Source organism: Gobio gobio (assembly GCF_949357685.1).
Source record: "Gobio gobio genome assembly, chromosome: 17".
Taxonomy (NCBI): Eukaryota; Metazoa; Chordata; class Actinopteri; order Cypriniformes; family Gobionidae; genus Gobio; species Gobio gobio.
Genome location: NC_137110.1, coordinates 19710356 through 19729727, shown reverse-complemented (window position 1 = coordinate 19729727; position 19372 = coordinate 19710356). Strand labels below are relative to the sequence as shown.

General features: G+C 38.8%; 1 protein-coding gene across 5 annotated transcripts in view; it reads right to left on the bottom strand.

Moving 5' to 3' along the window:
• Positions 1-19372, bottom strand: part of mast2 (microtubule associated serine/threonine kinase 2) — a 175887-nt gene that overhangs the window by 5413 nt on the left and 151102 nt on the right. For 4 of the 5 annotated variants that reach the window (XM_079841680.1, XM_079841682.1, XM_079841681.1 and 1 more), the window contains 21 exons: positions 18800-18954; positions 11829-11904; positions 10533-10742; positions 8092-8193; positions 6276-6408; positions 5918-5988; positions 5718-5827; positions 5394-5602; positions 5148-5286; positions 4702-4834; positions 4445-4610; positions 4087-4188; positions 3739-3861; positions 3486-3595; positions 2837-2991; positions 2419-2711; positions 1978-2187; positions 957-1183; positions 746-868; positions 531-667; positions 236-420 (listed from right to left, as the gene is read on the bottom strand). In XM_079841680.1, coding sequence (XP_079697806.1) covers positions 236-420; positions 531-667; positions 746-868; positions 957-1183; positions 1978-2187; positions 2419-2711; positions 2837-2991; positions 3486-3595; positions 3739-3861; positions 4087-4188; positions 4445-4610; positions 4702-4834; positions 5148-5286; positions 5394-5602; positions 5718-5827; positions 5918-5988; positions 6276-6408; positions 8092-8193; positions 10533-10742; positions 11829-11904; positions 18800-18954 — 3169 coding nt within the window. Of the gene's footprint in view, positions 1-235; positions 421-530; positions 668-745; positions 869-956; positions 1184-1977; positions 2188-2418; positions 2712-2836; positions 2992-3485; positions 3596-3738; positions 3862-4086; positions 4189-4444; positions 4611-4701; positions 4835-5147; positions 5287-5393; positions 5603-5717; positions 5989-6275; positions 6409-8091; positions 8194-10532; positions 10743-11828; positions 11905-18799; positions 18955-19372 lie in introns of all 5 variants that reach the window. The other variant, XM_079841679.1, reaches the window with a different exon arrangement.

The window sequence follows — 19372 nt, the reverse complement described above, 5'->3', positions numbered from 1 at the left end:
GGTTTCAGATTAACTAATACCAAAACAAATATGGAGATGAATGAAATTACCTTAGACATGATATTGATGATGTTATGGGGAACTAATATACAATATGTAATGTAAAAATAAATGAGTGTTGAATGTGTATCAAAATTAAAATGACAGCAGTAGGTTTGTACAGTATGTTGTATGTAATATTTTAATACTACTTCCTATCTTTATTACTGTTGTGAAATAAAGATAAAGGCTTCACCTGAGTGGGCAGAGTCGGGTGTGGAACGACAGCCCTGTGTGGGTGAACGAGGGGACATGTGCGTGGGAGACCCTGGGACACTCTCGCCAGATGAGACTGAGCGGTTTAGAGAGGACAGGCTGCGACTGGTGTGGAGAAGAGTCGCCTGCTTGGTGATCTTACGAAACAGGGAGTTTTTCTTCTTACTGTAATGGATAACCATATACAAACCATTACTGGTACAGTAAATGTAAGCCTGAGGAATTGAAATCAGGGGGATGTAAGTATTTGGATGATGGTAAATATTAGACATCACCTGTCTTGTCCTTCTCTGGTTTTCGTTCTTTTGTTGCGCCGGGCCATTTTGGACTTGTAGCTGGTTTTGCGTGCAGGTCCAACCTTAATAGAAGTATTCTCAAATGGCGTAGCAGAGATGGACACCTTACTACCACTCTGGAACATAAAAATTATTCTGATTACCAATCAATTCAAAAGCAACAAGGCTCATCAGATTATGGCTGCCAAATGTACCTTGAGAATGAGCTCTACAACTTCCGTGTGCACAAGTCCATGGACAGGCTCTCCATTAACATGTGTAATGAGATCTCCCTCTCTCAGTCCAGCCTCATGAGCAGGTCCTCCATCCTCCACGTGCTGCAAAGCAATATGTTAGAGCACTCAAAACCACAAATTGGTGCGGTCTAACTCCATCATGGAGAATAATTGGAACTGCCGTACTCACCCAGACCATGTGGTGCACAGTATAAATGTCTGTGTCTCCCATGTAAACCCTGATGGCACGCAGGGTGAAACCATATTTCTTGCCAGCTCGGTGGATGACTATGGCGGGTTTAACATTGCAGACAGCTGGGGACAGGTCTCGGCTGGGAGAAGAGTCACGTGACGAGGGGTTAGATGAGAGAGAGTGAGGGGACATGGGGCTGGCAAGAGGAGAGGCACCATGGTGATCTGAAAGAGAAGAATTTCAGTTAAAGTGTGATAGCCATTCACATTTATTCTAAATGATAGGAGACAGCCGATGCAATCAAGAGACTGTGATTTTGACTAGTAGGACATGTTGGTGTTAGCAAAAGGGTAAGGATTGACAGCCTATCATCATGTTTGTTCTAGGGCTGTCGATGTTAACATGTTATTTTTAAATAATTAGCTATGGGAAAAAATTATGTGTTAAAATTATTAACGCATTTAACGCACCCATCCGCCCCAGACCTACGTAGTTAATCACTAAATTTTTCAACTAAACATCGAAATACATCTAAATAATAAACTAAATTAACCATTTAAACTAAATTACTGATCAAATTATTAATCTAAAGCCCACACTGTCACTGTATGATACTTGAAATTTTTCCAGAATGGCTATACAGCTGAATAAAATTATGCTGCATTATTTTCCTGTTTAACACTGTAAAGCTGCTTTGAAACAATCTACATTGTTAAAAGCGCTATATAAATAAAGTTGACTTGACTTGACTTGACTAATCTTACATTTCATGCAGTTGATTAGTGAGAAACATGAAGCAGGGCAACAGCTGCGTGATGTAGCCTAAATAGAATGCAGTTAGAATGCCCCTAAAATTCAAGATATCATGTCCCCAGTTTTTGTCTCATATTTATATCATGATATAGTTAAGCAATATCACATATGTACTGTTTTTGCCCTGTATAGAAATGTGATATTGATTTTATTCAAGTATTTAATATTGTGTTAAAATACTAATGCACCAATCATGTGCACTTACCAGCAGGAATCATAAGTGAGAGGGTAGTTGCTGAGGCTGATTTGATGACTTTGTTGAGTGGGCGTGATGTGTGTTTCTCTGTATCTCCTGAAAGCAGTCTGTGGCGAGCTCTTCGAGCTGCCAAATCACTGATGGCTTTAGGAGTGGAGTTTTCAGAAATTTCAGCACTGTAGCGAGAAGCTCGATCCAGCACATCACCAGAACTACCAGCTGCAATCACACACATGCACATAAATTAAAAATGAGAGATGTCAGAGGTATGTCTACAGAAAATGGCAAACTATCAGAATGATTCAACATGGTGTTACTTAAAATCATAAACCCCAGTCAATTTTTGCACCTTTTTATGTGAGATACGCCTCATTAAATCTTTGACTTCTCTTGAAAATCTTTAGCTAAAGCTAGAACAGATACTCCCCAGAGTAATTTAGTAAGACTGACATGTGAGAGTGGATTGGCTGATCTGGCTGGAAGTGGAGCCTGGTGTGGTGGGCGATTCATCCAGCCTGAGCTCTCTCTCCACAGGGAGCTCTGGTATGGCCTGAGGCAGATCTTCCCCACGAGGGCCCCTCACAGGGGTCTTCCTGCCCCCCACACCGCCATCCTCTTCGCTGGAAATGGCGAATCGAGGCATTTCGATGATGGCTGAGCAGCAACGGCGACGTACAGTCAGAGGTGGGCTGGAGTCACTCTCGGTGTGAGATGACTCAGAAACAGATAGACGCTTTCTTAAGCTGCATAAAAAAACCCAAACTGTTTATTACACCATGTTGGACAAATATAGTACATTTTTCAGAAATATATTTTATTCATTCATTCATTCATTAGAATGATTTGAGATGAAAATGATTTCACTCACATCTCAGGCGAGCCCACCAGCCAGCTCCGGTCTCTAGACTTTAGGCCACTGAGACTGTCGATCCGCTCTCCTCCCTCTTCACTCAGACTGCGCTTAGTGGGAGGAGGGGTACGCTTCTCCTCATGCAAAGAAAGACGCTCCATACTACTATATACCTGAGAGATGGAGACCAATGGGGAGTGATGAAGACAGGTGAAGTTAAAAAGGAAGAAAATAGAAGAAAAGTGAAGCAATACTAAACTTTGAAAACAGTATAAACTGTTTAAAGCATTAGACTGAAATTATAATTAAGCAGAACAGATACCAACACTAGATTCTGATTAGCTGATACAAAAAATGTAAACAGTGCTGGCAACCACAAACAGACTACACCTTAATAAAGGTGATGCAAAATTTCAGTTGTCTTCAACAGGTTATTATTCAGGAAATGACTGACATGGCGCCCCCATCACAGTACTAAAACTATATACAGTGCAAAGTACGTTTCTTTCCCTTCTGTCCCATTTTTCTTCCATATGCCCTATATGCCACCCTGCTTTTAAACTACCTTACTTGGCAGAATAATTGTTTATTTTGATTATTAATAATGAATTAACTATTATTTGAACATATATCATTTTGTTAAGAGTGTTAGCATGTTACTTCACACCTTGCTAAATCGTGGTGAACAGGAGGAGAACTGACGGATCTCCAGATGGTCATCTTCATTTGTGTCATCCTCTTCCTCCGAGTCTACATGATGATACCGATCGGAGCGTGCTAGAGGGTCGAAAGAAAGAGAGATCTCAGATGTGTTTTAGATAATATAAACTCATGTGGTGTGTATCTGTGTTGCAGGTATGGAAGAGAGTAAAGTATCTTGTTATAAATTTCACTCCATTCCCTGCTGCCTGAAGACATACTGTCAAAGTAGCTAGTGTCATCCTCCGACTCCAGCTGAGGAATGAACTCTGCCTTCTGCCTTAGGAGACTGTTCCAGTCCAGATCAGTAAAAAAGCGGTGCTGTTTCACCTCAAACGCACTCCCTGTGAGACAGAGAGAGAGAGAGAGAGATGTCTTCAAATATTTCTCAGGGAACAGAGATGTAGGATAACATTAAAAAAGCAGAGTCTTCTCAAGATTTTCTGCTCAGGTTTATTCATACACTATTAATCTAAGCACATCAGTCAAGTCACCCCTCTAAGACTAAACCAGGGAATAGATCAAGGAGAAGTCAGTCTGTGTAAGTGTGAGTTTGTGCACTAGAGGACCTGTTCCCAGACGATCCAGAGGGTTTTGCCGCAGTAGTTTGGAGATGAGATCTTCAGCCTCAGGAGGCAAAGCTTCATCACCTTCTGGCCAGATTATCTCATCTATTAAACCAAACAGAAACCGTCAACAATAACACAATTCGGTTCACAGATCAGATTTCAGAGTATTTTTAAAAGCAGACAGATAACAAAAGAACAGACCGATTTAAGGAGTGTGTCAAGTTTTTTTTAACAAAGGTATGTAATTGATATTACATGCCGTACCAGTCAAAAGTTTGGACACTCATGACTTTATAATGTATGTAATGTTTCTCATGATTAAATATTTGTTTCACTTTCTTCTAGATACGACACTAACCACTGATGACTTGTCCAAACAGTTCCTCTGGTGTATCCCCAAAGAAGGGAGCACAGCCCACCAGAAACTCGTACAAGATGACACCCATGGCCCACCAGTCCACTGGTTTTCCATAGCCCTGCCTCAGAATCACCTCAGGAGCAATGTATTCAGGAGTACCACACACCTGAGAAAAAAAGAGTTTTGAGAACACCACAGTTCCTTTTATTAAAAACAGAAACAATGTGAAAATCTACAGTCCCAGAGGACACTTGTACCTGTTTGTCAAGGAATTCACGGGCATCTTTTTCAATGTGGCCCTCATATAGATTGGTTGTTAAGCTCATTAAACCAATTTTGGACAGGCCGAAGTCTGTCAGTTTGATGTGTCCCATTGATGTAATCAGGAGACTGTAGAAAAACAGGTAATTTTTTATTCTGACATCAGTGAATGTGAAGACCATCCATCCATCTAAAACAAATGCTGTCTAAACCAAAGCCAACTGATCTGTTACAGCCTAAACAAGCATGCTTTTAAATTCTTTGTTTTAGATTCCATCTAACTTTCAAATACAAACCCCTGAAGGAGGTATTTGATCGAGTTATAGTGATACTTCAAGATTTGCAAGCTACTATAGTTTGTGAGATGTTTTATTTTTCCCCTATTAAATTAAGAATAGAAAGTCAACTACAAACAGGGTGATTTGGTGTTACGTTTGCTTACTTGTCAGGTTTGAGGTCTCTGTGCACAATGCCATAGTTGTGAAGGTATTCCAGTGCTAGAACCGTCTCAGCAAAGTACATACGTGCCATGTCCACAGGCAGAGCTCCAATGTGCTTCAGTAAAGTGGCACAGTCCCCACCTGTAGACACGCACAAACAGTTTCAACAGCATCACTCTGTGGTTGTATCCCATGTTGAAGTCCTTCATGAACATAGTCACCCTCTACAAAGATGTTGTATTTCTTACCCTCCACATACTCCATAACCATGCAAAGATGTCTCCTTGTCTCAAAGGAGCAGAACATGCTGACAACAAAAGGGTTCTCTGCAAATGTCAGGATGTCTCTTTCCACAAAGGCCTGCTGGATCTGGTTTCTCAGGATCAGGTTCTGCTTGTTGATCTTCTTCATGGCAAATCGCTGACGGGTCTCCTTATGCCTCACCAAAAACACAGCCCTGAGTGGAGAGAGGCATGCATCACTTCTAACTGACGTGAAGAGATGACATTCTAAAAGTCTAACACCTTAGCATTTATAATCATTCCTGTAGCTGTGAAATCCCATTGTCTTACCCATAGGCTCCATTACTGATGAGTTTAATGGTCTCAAAGTCTTCCTCACGTGGAGGTTTAGTCTTGGTCTGAGGCTGAAGCTGGGGTGGCTGTACGGTGGCTCCTCGACTCTGCATATAAACACAAGCATTTGGTCTTAGTTGAATGCTATTATACAGAGTCGATGGAGTTATTGAAGACTTTTCTATTCTATTACTCACGTCTGTGGAATCTGTCTCTGTCTCTGGGGTTTCAGGGTTACCACTGTCATAGCTGCTCAGCTGGGCCATTTCTAGAGAACGAGAGAGAGAGAGAGAGAGAGAGTGAAAAGAGGGAATGAAAATGAAAAGGTGTCATTGAAAAACACAAATGTTATTGTAGTCCTTGATCAAAGATTGCAAAACCAATAACATCAGATTTGCTTCATACAGTCCCCAAGAAGCATTTGGGCACTTACACCACACTTAAAAATATATAACAACGACTATATTGTTGTTACAAGATGTTACATTGTCTGGTACATTTAAGTATAGCTTAGTGTTCAAATGCTTTTAAGGTGACTGTATGTAGCATTCTTACCCTCAAGGGGATCTCTGGTGAGGCCCAGCTGGCTGATGATGTATCGAGGAATGTCAGACTTGATACCCTGACCTTCTTTAGCATGACCTTCAGCAGCCTCTAACAGGTGGTAGAATTCCTCAGGGTTAAACTCCTAACAACATACACAGGGAGAAATAGGTTCACATGATATGAACATTAAAATCTGACATAAACTCAGTCCCACTCAATCCTCAATCATTTAATTTATTCTATCTGGAGTAGATCGAATATCAAATACTTCAGGACAAAAATTTCAAATGATGAACTTATTACTGTAAGAACTTTTTGTTTCTTCGGTCCTGGATTCAGTCAAATATCTATAAATCACCATATACTTTTATTTTTTTCTTTATAAACATTTTGTAATGGACAGAAATATCTTCTAATTTAGGGATGATAACAGGCTTTGGCTCGCTCAGTTGGGGACACTAAATGTTAAACTATATTACTGATCAGCTCATTTCAATTATCATAAAGACATAATTAAGAGAGAAAATGTTGAGAATATGATTTTAAATGTCCTCATTGTTAGATAAAAAGTCAAAAAATATGATTTTAAAAGTCATAATAGTGAGATAAAAAGTCGAAAATATGACATGCTAAGTCATAATTAAAAGGTAAAATGTTGAAAATATGATTTTAAAAGTCCTCATTATTAGATAAAAAGTAAAAAAATATGACATGCTAAGTCATTGTGAGATGAACATTTGAAATTAGGGCTTTAAAAATCCTGAGATAAAAACTCTAAATTTTGGACTGTCAAAACTATGACTTAAAATTCTAAATTATGATTAAAAGTCCTAATTAGGAGATAAAATGCTGAAATTAGATTTGAAAAAAGTCTAAATTATTACCAAAACACACCAAGACATTTAAGAGATGAAATCATGCTTGTTATTTATTTATTTTATTTTTAAATTTTTTAAATGTGCTTTTAATTTTTTGATTCACTTATAATAATAATATTTACATTATTGTATTCATTTTGTGCAATATATTTTTTTACATGTGTTTTTACATTTTGAAATCAGTTTTTACAACAGAAATTAATCAATCAAAAACTTACTTTTCAACTAAAACTAAATTAATTTCCTATCATCACTGTAAAGCTGCTTTGAAGCAATGTGTTGTGAAAAGCGCTATAGAAATAAAGGTGACTTGACATGACAAAATGAAACAATGCTACATATACAGTATATAACAAAATATAATAAAAACATTTATTTAAGAATATAAAGAAAATAAGAGGCAAAGTGCCAAAATCACTGTCACTTATTTAAGGAACAGTTTAGAATATTTGTGTGTGTGCTTATTCAGGCAGGTTTGTCTCCAGGTGTCACACTGAGGTATTTGGATGCATCATGTGCACATGAAGCAGAATAGGTTAACAGCTCATTTACTCTCTCAGCTGCTGGTCCTCCATCAGTGCTGAGCTGTACTGTATGTTGTCATACTACTGAATGCACCAGATTACTCAAAATACACATGTGGCCACAATCATGCAGCCCTGCTGCTCCGTGTGGAAGTCAGAGGAGCCTTTATGTTTGCATGTGTTCATTTTTGGGCACTGTAAACTATGAAATGGAAATTTATGAAAATTAAATTTATAATGCACTGCAATCATTTCTGCCATGATTCTATTAACAAAACAGTGAATCACTTTGCAGTTAGTCCTTTATTCACAAAGCAAATTTTAAGTAATTATATGCTACTGAGCATGTGCTTCATTAGGAAACCTCGCTGAAACTAATGTCAAAGATTCCAGATTAGAATCCTTTAAAATATCAGTGCTTACCAAACATTCCAGCAGCCGGGCCGGCCGAGCGATGACGATCATCAGCTTCTTAACAAGCTGGGTGACAAACGTCACCTCCCCACTTTCGGAACGCTCATGAGCCTAGCAATACACAGAGAAGACAATAGTTTTGGAATAGCATACTACTCAATTTGCAGCATATACACTGTGCACTGCATGAATGGAACACCTAATAAATCTGTCAAAATGAGCAGTATACAAATTAGAGAACACAATACAATGTGTTAAACTTAGACCTTCCATTTCCACTGTGACAATTAAACCAGACGCGTATATCAATCATGATTTTCTGACACTCAGCACTAGAATAAGAGATGGTTGAATGAAGTGTACAGAGAGAGTGCATAAAAAGTAAGGGCTTAAAAGGAGCAGAAACTAGAGAGTTCATCAATTGGGTTGAGAAGAGCCGTTTAGAGTAGATGGTTAAACAGCCTGCTGATGGTAATAGAGCCATCTCTGACAGACAGCACAGTCACCTCAGGGGATGTCTAATCAGCCTCTGAATTATTAATACAGGTAATGAAACCGCCAGTGAATCACACACACTCAGGATAATAAAGGGTCTCTCCACTGAGTAAATACACTATAGACTGTCAGAAGTAACAGGGGTGAGAGCTGTAGGATGAGGGAGGGATTTGGTTTAGCACATCCTAAACTAGATGAAATTAGATGCTCTAATAATCAGCTCACTCTATACTCTTATACATAAGGTCAATAGAAGATTCCCAGGATTCCTTAAGGGCCAGATGTCATGGTGACAGTCAGGTCACTAAAGTGACCCGGACTTGAGATTGGCTCCTGTGGTTTTTAATGATGCAACCATGGGAGACTGAATGATATAGGCTGGTCATTTAAAAATGTACAACTAGTCTGACCTTAAGACAAATGTCCAGTTAAATAAATAAAGACTACTACTGAGGACAAGGAAGAGAATACATTTAAAACAATCCAGGTCAATAGTGCAAGACCACATAAAAAGAAAAACAAAGAGAAAAATTAATATAATGGGTATAATGTTGTGATGCCAATCAATAAAAATTATGGATTTTATTTTTAGTGGGAAAAAATACCCCCCCCCCCCATTTTAATTCTGGCCATTATATCAAATTTTATAAAAATGTATCAAATATATCGAATTTGAACATCAGGGCATCCTTTACATGGACAACTAAATTCTGGTTTCAAAGTGTCATACTCTATAACAAATATATAACAAAAAAGTACTACTATTCACAATTCAATAAAGTAAACCCTAGCAGGTGAATTATAAGCATAAAAATAATCTAGTTAAAGACTATGTTGAGTATTAAACTGCCAACAAGTCTTCAAATCGACAACATAAAATAGCATCCATCAGACCTTGCCTCAATGTAACCCTGCAAAGTAAAAACAATCAGAAACTCAACTGTTGGATCCACATGGTTTCTGACCGTGCTCTGCTCCCAACGCTCTAAAACGTGCTGAAGAACCTCCTCTTCCTCCAGCCGCCTCTGCCACGAAATGCAGGACATCCTCTGAGCGAGCGAGGAAGTGTTAAATGGAGAATTTTTGGGAATGCTTTTCTGAGTGCACCTGCTGAAGATGCGATTTATACCACGGTCCCCGTCTGGCCCACCTGTCACCATCGCCTCCCAAACTAAAACAGCCAATTAGCACGGGCTGGATGATGTCATCCCTACTCGACTGAATGCCAAGTATGTCTGCAGTGATAGCGACTGCATGAGATCACGATGTGCGCATTTTTGATTCTGGCAGGCAACAGCAACGGGATGGTTATGGACAACCAACCGAAAGAGGAAAACCCGACCTGATCCCTCCCTTTCTCTCTCTCTCTCTCTCTCTCTCTCTCTCTCTCTCTCTCTCTCTCTCTCTCTCTCTCCCGCCTTGTCTCTCACTCCCCACACCCTCCTCTTGGGTGCCTGGGATACTCATCCGTCACCAGTGGTGGTTACTGAGGTGTGAAATTAAATTCAGGAAGGTGCTGCACCCCCCATTCCTACAATACACATCAAACACACACTCTTGTACATTCCTGCACACACGATTTGTGGGATCAGTATGGGACCTCTGGGAGTCATAATGCTGCCCCTGTGGCACTGTAACTGAGCTAATCAAGACATCAATGACATCTCCTGACTAATGCAGATGTGACAGGTGACCACATAGCCAAAAGAATAACGAACGCACTTTCAGGGAACCAAAAACACGTGATCCGAGTTCTTTATGACTGCCCAGCAGAATAGAGATGACCTCTGGCCTGCTGCGATGACATCACCACTTAGGCAGACATGGATTTATGGCTAAGGAACAACAGGAAGGACCTTACTGAAACCATGCATGACAAGGAGTCAATACTCTCGAAATATATGCCATCAACTTCCAACATAGTCTCCCACCCGTGGCTGTCTTTGCATACTCACATCCTGGTGTAGCTTCTCAAGGTTCTCCTGTAGCTCGTAGAAGTAGCGGGAGGTGATGAGACCCTCGCGGGATTTGTCCAGGCAGTCCCGAGACAGTTCGATGACCTGGTGGTGGATGAAGCTCAGGACGCCGTCAGCTAAAGGCATGACTTTGTCAGGAGCTGAGGAGGATATGAAATCAGACAGCCGTTCCTCCATCTGAGCAGTAGCCTGTGGGACAGAAAGGTGCTGGTTTAACAAAGGTCAAGCTATGGAGAAACAGAGGCACCCAGCCACCCACAATGCGTGACTACATTTAGTCAGATATATATATATATATTTTTTTTTTTTGAACATTTATAACCTCTCTATGGTCACTTTTTTCCAAATCCTTTAATTAAAAAAACAAAGAAAGTCTGATTTGTCATTATATTATGCCTTTAAACACATTTTGACGCAGGCGGAGTAAATGAGAAAGACAAACTTGTAATATTTTTCTACAGATATGAAGCAAAAGAATTAAAAATAAATATTTGTAATTATTGTCAGTAGACATTTATGCTAATTAATGTCTTGCTGTTTTAATTTATTTTAAAGCTACACTGTGTAACTTTTTTAGTTTATTCTTAGCTAAAAACACTTAGTTCTTTCAAAAATATATGTGCTCATTAATGTATATTTACTTCTTTCAAGTAATAAAGTATTCTCGTAAGTTTATAATATGCCATTGAAAATACATACGGGTAATGTATTGGTAATGGTTCGAATGCGGGTCGCCATGTTGCCCCTCCATCTTGAAAGTACATTAGCCAAAGAGGGACATATCCGTAAATTCAAGCTTCGCCTTTCGCGTTTTAACACTCTATGGCACCGTGTCGAATGTGGACGAGGTCGAACTGGAAGCCATATTAATCTTGGACTAAATCGGCCACTGTAGGAGTTAAAAAGAAATCGGAATTGAGAGGAAGAGAAACTAATATTCACTGGATGGTCATATACCTTTTCACCGCTAGATGGGGGAAAATATCACACAGTGTAGCTTTAATTAATTAATTATTCATTTCACATATTGTTCATTTATTAACAGTATCATTATTCATTTATTTATAATTATTATTACTATTTTTATATAACAGTTATTATTTCATTAACATTCTGGCACCTATTTATTAATAGTAAAAAAAAAATCTGTCTTTTCTGTTGCTGTGTGTATGTCAATAAAGTAGTTTAACGTCTGAAAAAAGAGACTCATTGTGTGAAAATGAGACACTATCCCGTGTATTTGAGTTAAAGTTCTGCATCAGTTTTAGACCTCACCTTTGGGAAACGCTCCTTGTAAACATGGTTCATCATGATGATCTCATGGTCAAATGATATGGGTGAGCGTCCAGGGCTGAACAAGAGAAAAAAAATAAAAAAAATAAGTAATAAGTGGAGAAAAGAATCAATAAATGGGACTTACTTTACCTTTCTTTTTCTTTTTTGCTGGTCATATAATTTCAACCCTAATGTCCCTCTGCCTTCAAGCAGATGTGGTTTAGTTTACCCTATACCTGTAATCTAATGTGGATGATAGACTAGAGCACCTGTATTTTCTGACATAGCCAACCTCATTCATGTCAAAGTAGCATCTTCAATCAGAGACGCTCCACAGGGAATATTGAGAGATACGGCTTGTGTAGATAAGCTACTGTGTGTGTGTGCGAGTTTTATTCAGGGACACGGATTACAGATGCAGCTGGGACCACATGAGTCACTCCGGTTAGTAAAGGTAAGCTGGCCATGTGACCCGAGGATGAGGTAATGCTATAAGCCATCATTCGAAGGCTTGCCTATTCGTGGCTCCCTATTAGCCCACCTGATTGAATGAAAACATACTAAAGTAACCATAGCACATCTGGTCCACCTCCAGGGTGCTGTAGAGAAATGCAGCAACACACACACACTTACACACTAAATTGGCTCATCTACAGATGTGTCAATAACAATATGAGACGGGAAAAATATTCTAGTCAAATCTTCAACTTAATTGAGAGCCATTTCAATAAAAAAAAATTACGTTCTGACCACGGCTGCGGTAAAGGTTAACTCTGACAGAGATTGATTCGCAGCCGAAGGGAGCTGCATTAACAGTCACACTGAGAATATTCCTCCTGCTGAGTGAGGTAGAGAGAAAAGACGAGGGAAAATGAAAGAAAGAACATGCCTTGGAGCGATCCTCTACTTTTATTAAATAAAGAATTTACTGTGTGCAAAGAATCAATGTGAACCTCCTGCGGCGCAATAACATTCTGCATTCAGACAGATGATAATTAGTGAATGTAATTATTTTCCTCTGATGGATGCAGAAATGTCCTTGCAGCCCCCAAAATCATCATGTTTTTGAGAAATGACCTTGAAAAAAGATTCTCATTATAGTTTTAAGCCACATGGATTTAACTGAAGTAGATATGCTCTGTGCAGGAACATACTAGAAATAATGGAGGGAATAAAGAAAGGACAGCTATTCATATTTGTTATCAAAGAATGCAGAGTGTTAGAAAGTATAAAAGAAACATTCTGAAATAAAAGGAGAGGAACAACTTTGAACAAATTCCTAACTCTTGAGTATGAAACTTCGACGTGCCAATAATCTCTTACAGCTCTTTGAGGAAAGATGTGTTCTTACTTTTCAAGGATTTTAGACTTTTTAGCATCAGAATATGCCTACTTCCTAATATATTCTACATGAAAAGCAGTCCAATGTAGTATGTCTAAATATATATATACCCGGATCTCCTACTACTTCCATTAAGATTCTGATGTGCACCATCCTAAAGGTTGGAGAACAGCGATGTGACGTCAAAGGTTGTGTGACAATGTAACAATGTAACGCCGGATTTAAATGTTTTTGAAAGAAGACTCTTATGCAGCAAGACTGATCAAAAATACAGCAAAATCAATAATATTTTTAAATATTATTACAATTTAAAATAAGACTATTTGTAATTTATGTACAACATTAAAAAGAGTAATGTAAAATGTATTAAAGGTCCAGAACTTATTTTGTCAGGTTAGGTTGTTTGGTTAGGACACAGCATAACAATGAAGAAAGAAAGACTATAACCTCCAAAAGCAACTACAACCACAACAACTTGACATCATGGTGGCTTGGCATTCACCACTCATTTTTGGTTTGTTTTTGGTTTCAGTAACTGTAAAAATGAAAAGTTATCTGAAAAGATTGTGAAGACTAACCGAGAGATGCTATCACATGAAACAAAAGACAAACAAAGGGAGGGACAGCCAGTGAGAGAGGGGAGAGGATGAGAGTGTGTAAATGTGTCACAGTTGAGCACAGAAATGACCTCTAAATCCCTCCGAGGTGCTGGAAACCAGGGAAATCAGCTAGTTAATTGGTCGTGACAGAATGGTCTGCACTTACACAAACACACACACACAATCAGATGACATCACCAACAAAGCCATAGACACCGTCATAGCCATTTCGGACACATTCTGCTATATTATGCATGTTAATTTCAGGAAAAAGAAATGGCTTGGCTAGCCGGAAGGAATCCAGAATGTGTCCGTTGTATTTTGGCACTGAACCCTTTATTAAAATAATATTCTAATTTCCAGCTACTGCTACCAAATTCCTTTGACATATGGATGATGGATGGTGACCACTGCACATTGAGCTCATTACTCCTCAACTGTGCGTTTGAGTGAGCTAAAAGATGTAAAGAGGAAGAATGATGGAGAACCCTGTGTGAACACTCCATGAAGAAGCGTCGCTGTCAATTCTCTCTGCATGTCTGCTGTCCAGGGCGTGAAATTAGCATAATACTGCTCCATTTCCTTGTCTCTAATTAACCAGATTGAGCTTGACTGCAAATCCCATCAACCTCCTCCCTTGTCCAGTCTTTTCATCCTTCTCTCCCTTCTTTCAACAGTAGAAATGGATAATCCTGGGAAGCGATAATCTGTAAAATGTGGCAACAGCAAACCTCACTATCTCATCCAATATTTATGGATCTAATTCTGGAGTGCTGAACCCCCTGCTGAGTGTGTCTAGATACTAAAAGAGGCAAGGCCAGTGTTTCCTGAATAAGTCATCTTAACAGAAAGAGAGAAAGAGCCAGAGGCGAAAGCGAGCGAGGAAGAGATATGTGTTTACAGACAAGAAGCTTATGAAGGAGGTCTCTTTCTTAGCATTCAGGAGGAAATGATTCAGTCTGTCAGGTCCTGGGCAGAAGTGTGAGTGACTACTAGAGTTATCATACAACTCTACTGCAGAGGAAGAATGGATAAGAATAATCCAGTTAACATTGCATTAAATTAAATTTACAATGCAACAGAACAGAATTATATATATTTTTTATTTATTCTGGGGTTAAAGGCCCACTGGAGTGCCTTGAAACGCAACATTATTCGATGTGTTGACGTAATATCCACTGAAACAGGAAGACAAGGTGGGACATAACGAAAAGCTCCTCCCCCTTTTAAAATCGCCAATACCGTTTAGTTTAGTTTATATCACAGCTCAGATACAGCTGTTGAGCTTGGTAAAGCCGCAGTTTCCTCCTAATCTCTAACCGTTTCTCCTCCTAATCTCCTCCATATCGTTTTAAAATAGCATTCTGTGTAGAATTCAAATATGTTTTCTGGTCTTTGTGACACTGATGCAAAACCAGACTTCATTCGCCTCAATGGAAAGCATATTGTATTATATGAATCGTTCCCTATCCCCTATATACAGTGAACTACGTGCCATTCACCATGTAGAAAACAGTAAACGTGTGAATAAGTGACCGATTTCAGCCACAGCTTCAGTCTATTTATAATGTAGGGGACAGGATGCTTTCGATTCTAGAGAGCATTTGATTGGACAGAAAATCTGATGAGAAGCTGAAGTGCAGAGTGATGTCATCAAAATCTTTGATCCATAATATTGGCGGAAGTGAGAGACCGTACATTTTGAATGCTTATGTCTTCTAAATGCAAATTTTGCCATTGTTTTGGAGCACACTAGCTTATAGATAACAATAAAGGTCCTTTCATACTGGACACGATTTTGACCTACAAATAATACGCGCAACGGTTTTATTTTTTGATCAGCTGTTTGTGTAATGAGTGCTTCCACACCGAACGCGAATGTGCTGCCGCGGAAAAACTTTCTTTTTTTTCGCTTCGATGCCGATTTTTTTTAAACTCTCGCAGCGACAGAAAAGGCTTCAACCAATCACATACAAAGAAACAAAGGTGACGAAATGTCCAATAGATGACACTAGCTATTCAATCAACATTAACGTTTGCCATGCATCGCATTTCTCACAAGATTACAGCTCCTGTGGAGTACACGCAAGTCACTGTAGGCTACAGACAACGATAACACGAGTTAAAACTTGTTAATTTTTTCCCATAAACCTAATTGACGGTAAGCCCCGCCCCCCTTAGTTACTTTTGCTAACTCGGACAAACAAACAGAGTTGCTAACTGTCTTACCATGACAGCTGTCAGTGTAAAAAACCTTATCCAAAGATGTTTTTGGACACAGAATGTAGCGGACCCTGTCCGAATAATGGCCAAACTTAACTGATGGTTTATGAAGTTTATTTTATATTATATATAAAATATATATTATATTATTTTACATAATTTTTCACTTCAAAAAAATAAACGTAAGAGTTGAACAAACAAAGCAGAAATGCGCATTAACGTCTCATTCACATTGCATTATCATTTACATAGATAGCAAATTAACTAACAGTAAACAAACATATACAGACCGTATGCCTTTTCAGGGGTGCTAATAAACTGTAAACTTTGTATCTGAATACAACTCCGATAAACTACTAGCTCTCTCTTTCGCTACCCGTAGACTATAATAGCCATCAAAATAGGAGTCCTCCTTAGTAAGACAGATAATGTAGACCTTAAACATATCTAAAAAAATATATACAAAAACAAATAGTTTTTTGTTAACGTTACATGACGTGAGAACAGTTAGTTATTTCGGTTTGTATGTTAGCAGGGACTTAGTAACTTTAATTGTAACTTAATGAGAGTATGATCACCAGAACATCCTCTCAGAATACCTGGAATCAGTGTTAAAAGTACCCCAGGCACATAGTTTTACCATTTTTGGAGCATAAACACCATCAAATCGATGAGAGCGTTTGATTTTCCAATGTATCTCTATGGCGCTGAAACCTAAAGATGTCCGAGTTCCGGTCCCATCGCAACTGATACTCAAATGCTATTGGCTCATGAGCGTTCGAGTGGGGGGGCTTACTGATAGGTCAATTGTGTCCGCGACTATAGAAAGTGAATGCGTTTCCGTCAGTATGACTGGCACTTAAATGTTTACATTGAACACTGAACTGGAAACATAGCTACTCCGGATCGATTGGTTCCCTGAAGTGTGTGGTTTATCTCGTCAGATGCGGTGCTACTGTCTCTGGAGGAGCTCTTCAAATTGTCCCACGGACCGAAAGTAAGTGCAGAACCGGCCATGATAAAGTTTTAGCTCCTGTACAAGATTAGCATGCTCCCCTTCAGACTCTGTTCAAGATTAGCATGCTCCCCTTCAGACTGAGTGAACCCAAAACCTTCTTTTCGGTCTTTTAAAGAAAATTAAAAGCTCATCTTCACTGGATGATGAAGTGTCCATGTTTTCTCAGCTGTCGGCACGAATGTTTTGGAATGTTGGAGCTCTGATTCAAATTTGTGTAGCGGCTGATGTGAATGGAGGCAAACTATTCGCACGCAAAATATTTGCTTTTCCGCTTTGCTTTTTCGTTACGTGTCCGGTGTGAAAGGGCCTTAAGACCAGGGCTCTGAACCGGTTCAAGGAACGAAAACCGGAAACGAACGAAATTTTAAGAGGAACAAAAACGAAAACGAAATCAAAATCAATTTGAATCGTTCTGAACAGAAACGTTAATTTGAAATGACCATTAACCGGTTAATAACGTTATTTTATCGTTCTTTTAATATTTTAATTTGGCAGTGACCAATCATGAATGAGTAGTACAGCATGTGACGTTGACGGATCAAGCGTGAGTGAAATGCCCGCGCACCAGTCATCTATGAATCTACCGGTAAGTCAGTGTAGAGCGCGCATTTTCATGCCTCAAGTACATTTCTTTCCCCGCTGAGGTCTACAATGAATGCGCAGGTATTGGAGGACATTCTTTTCGAACGATTAAATAAGCAGTACGGACTTTAAACTCAAATAGACTGATTTAGGCTAGTTTATGGATTCCGTTTAAGCCTATCCAAGTAGGCTACTAGCATCTATCAAACATTTTTCCTATAATCTTTCAGATTGCCAATACAGGACAGGTCAATGTTTTCTATATAGACGGTTGATGCTTCGTATTAAATGGTATGTTATATTGCATTAAATGATCAAGCTTTATTAGCTGACTGAATTTGATTATGTGATGCAAAGGACGTGTTGCGCAGTGTTTGCTTTGAAATTAGCAGTTGACGGTGCATTAATGGTTATCAGGTTTATTTATTCTTTATTCATGCAATTTTTAAAACAAGTCGTGTTGAAAAAAAGTTATGTACAAAGAATGTTATCACTCTTCTGAAAAGAATTAGGCATAAGAGGGCCACTTTCGATTGTCTAACGCTCCATTAAAACAGGTCCGCTGTTTATGCTTTGTAATTAATGCATGTATTTCTGTTGTGGTTTTAAAAATGTTATGAAATAAATATTCAAGTTTAATTACCATGCGTTATATTATTATTGAGTGAAAAATAAGTCTATTTATACATATTTGTTTAAAGTATAGGCTATATTAAAATACGTTATTAACCGGTATTTTTTCAAATCAAACCGTTTTTGGAACAGTAATGTTTATTGAGGAACGCAAAAACGGAAACGCTATAATATCGATTCTGCTCGGAGTGAACCGATTGATATTTTTTTCCGTTTTTAAGCCCTGCTTAAGACTAACATATTCATACCCAAAGCCAAAACATTTTTAATTTGACACGGACAATTTATTGACAGGCAGAGCTAGGCATGAAGAAAATGTGAAGGCAGAGGAGTGAAGAGGCATCAATGTGAAGGGCACAAAGGCTGAATTATTTGTCTTCTACCTTAGAGGATGGAGTTAAGAGTCTAGAGAATGAGATGGCAGAGTCCTGTCAGATCTAAAAAGTTTGGCCTTTAAGAGTGAGTGAGTGAGAGCCTGAGGGCCTGGCTGACATCACACACACTCACAACGTCATGTTCACTTGAAAGGCAACTTTTGATTGCTGTGAAATGGGAATCTGTAAAGAGTTTGTACCTGAGACTGCGGGAGCGCGGACGCATGGCTGGAGATCTTCTCCCGTCCTCATCCGTAATGCTCTCCGAGCTGAAGTGTTTGGTGAGGAAATGCAGTTCGTCTGCAGTGGGCTGGAAGGGCAACTGGTGCAGCTTCTCCTGAGATGAACATGATGACTGTGAGAAGCAGAGAGGGAGGGATTACAAGGACAGAAGGCATTGCATAGGCTGCCCTGACTGTCAATCAATTGCCTTTGTTGGCGTAAAGTTGTTGGTTGTTAATGTCTTTGCAAAAAAAAATTCCTCAAAACATTCAGGCCAAATGGGAAAAATATTGAAGATAAAATATATTTTAACTACAATATATAGGTTTTTTTAATAAAAAAAATATCATGAAAAAAAATGTCCAGGTTATATTTCAAGTTAAATCAAAAGAAAATAAGTCGCTAATAATATTTTGCATAAAGAAATCGGAGCCTATTTTAGGACCATTAATTCCACTGTGACATTATTTAACTACTTATTACTTTAACAGACAAAAAAATGTAATTCTTATTACTGTATTACATGATCCTAATTGCCATTAAATAATATG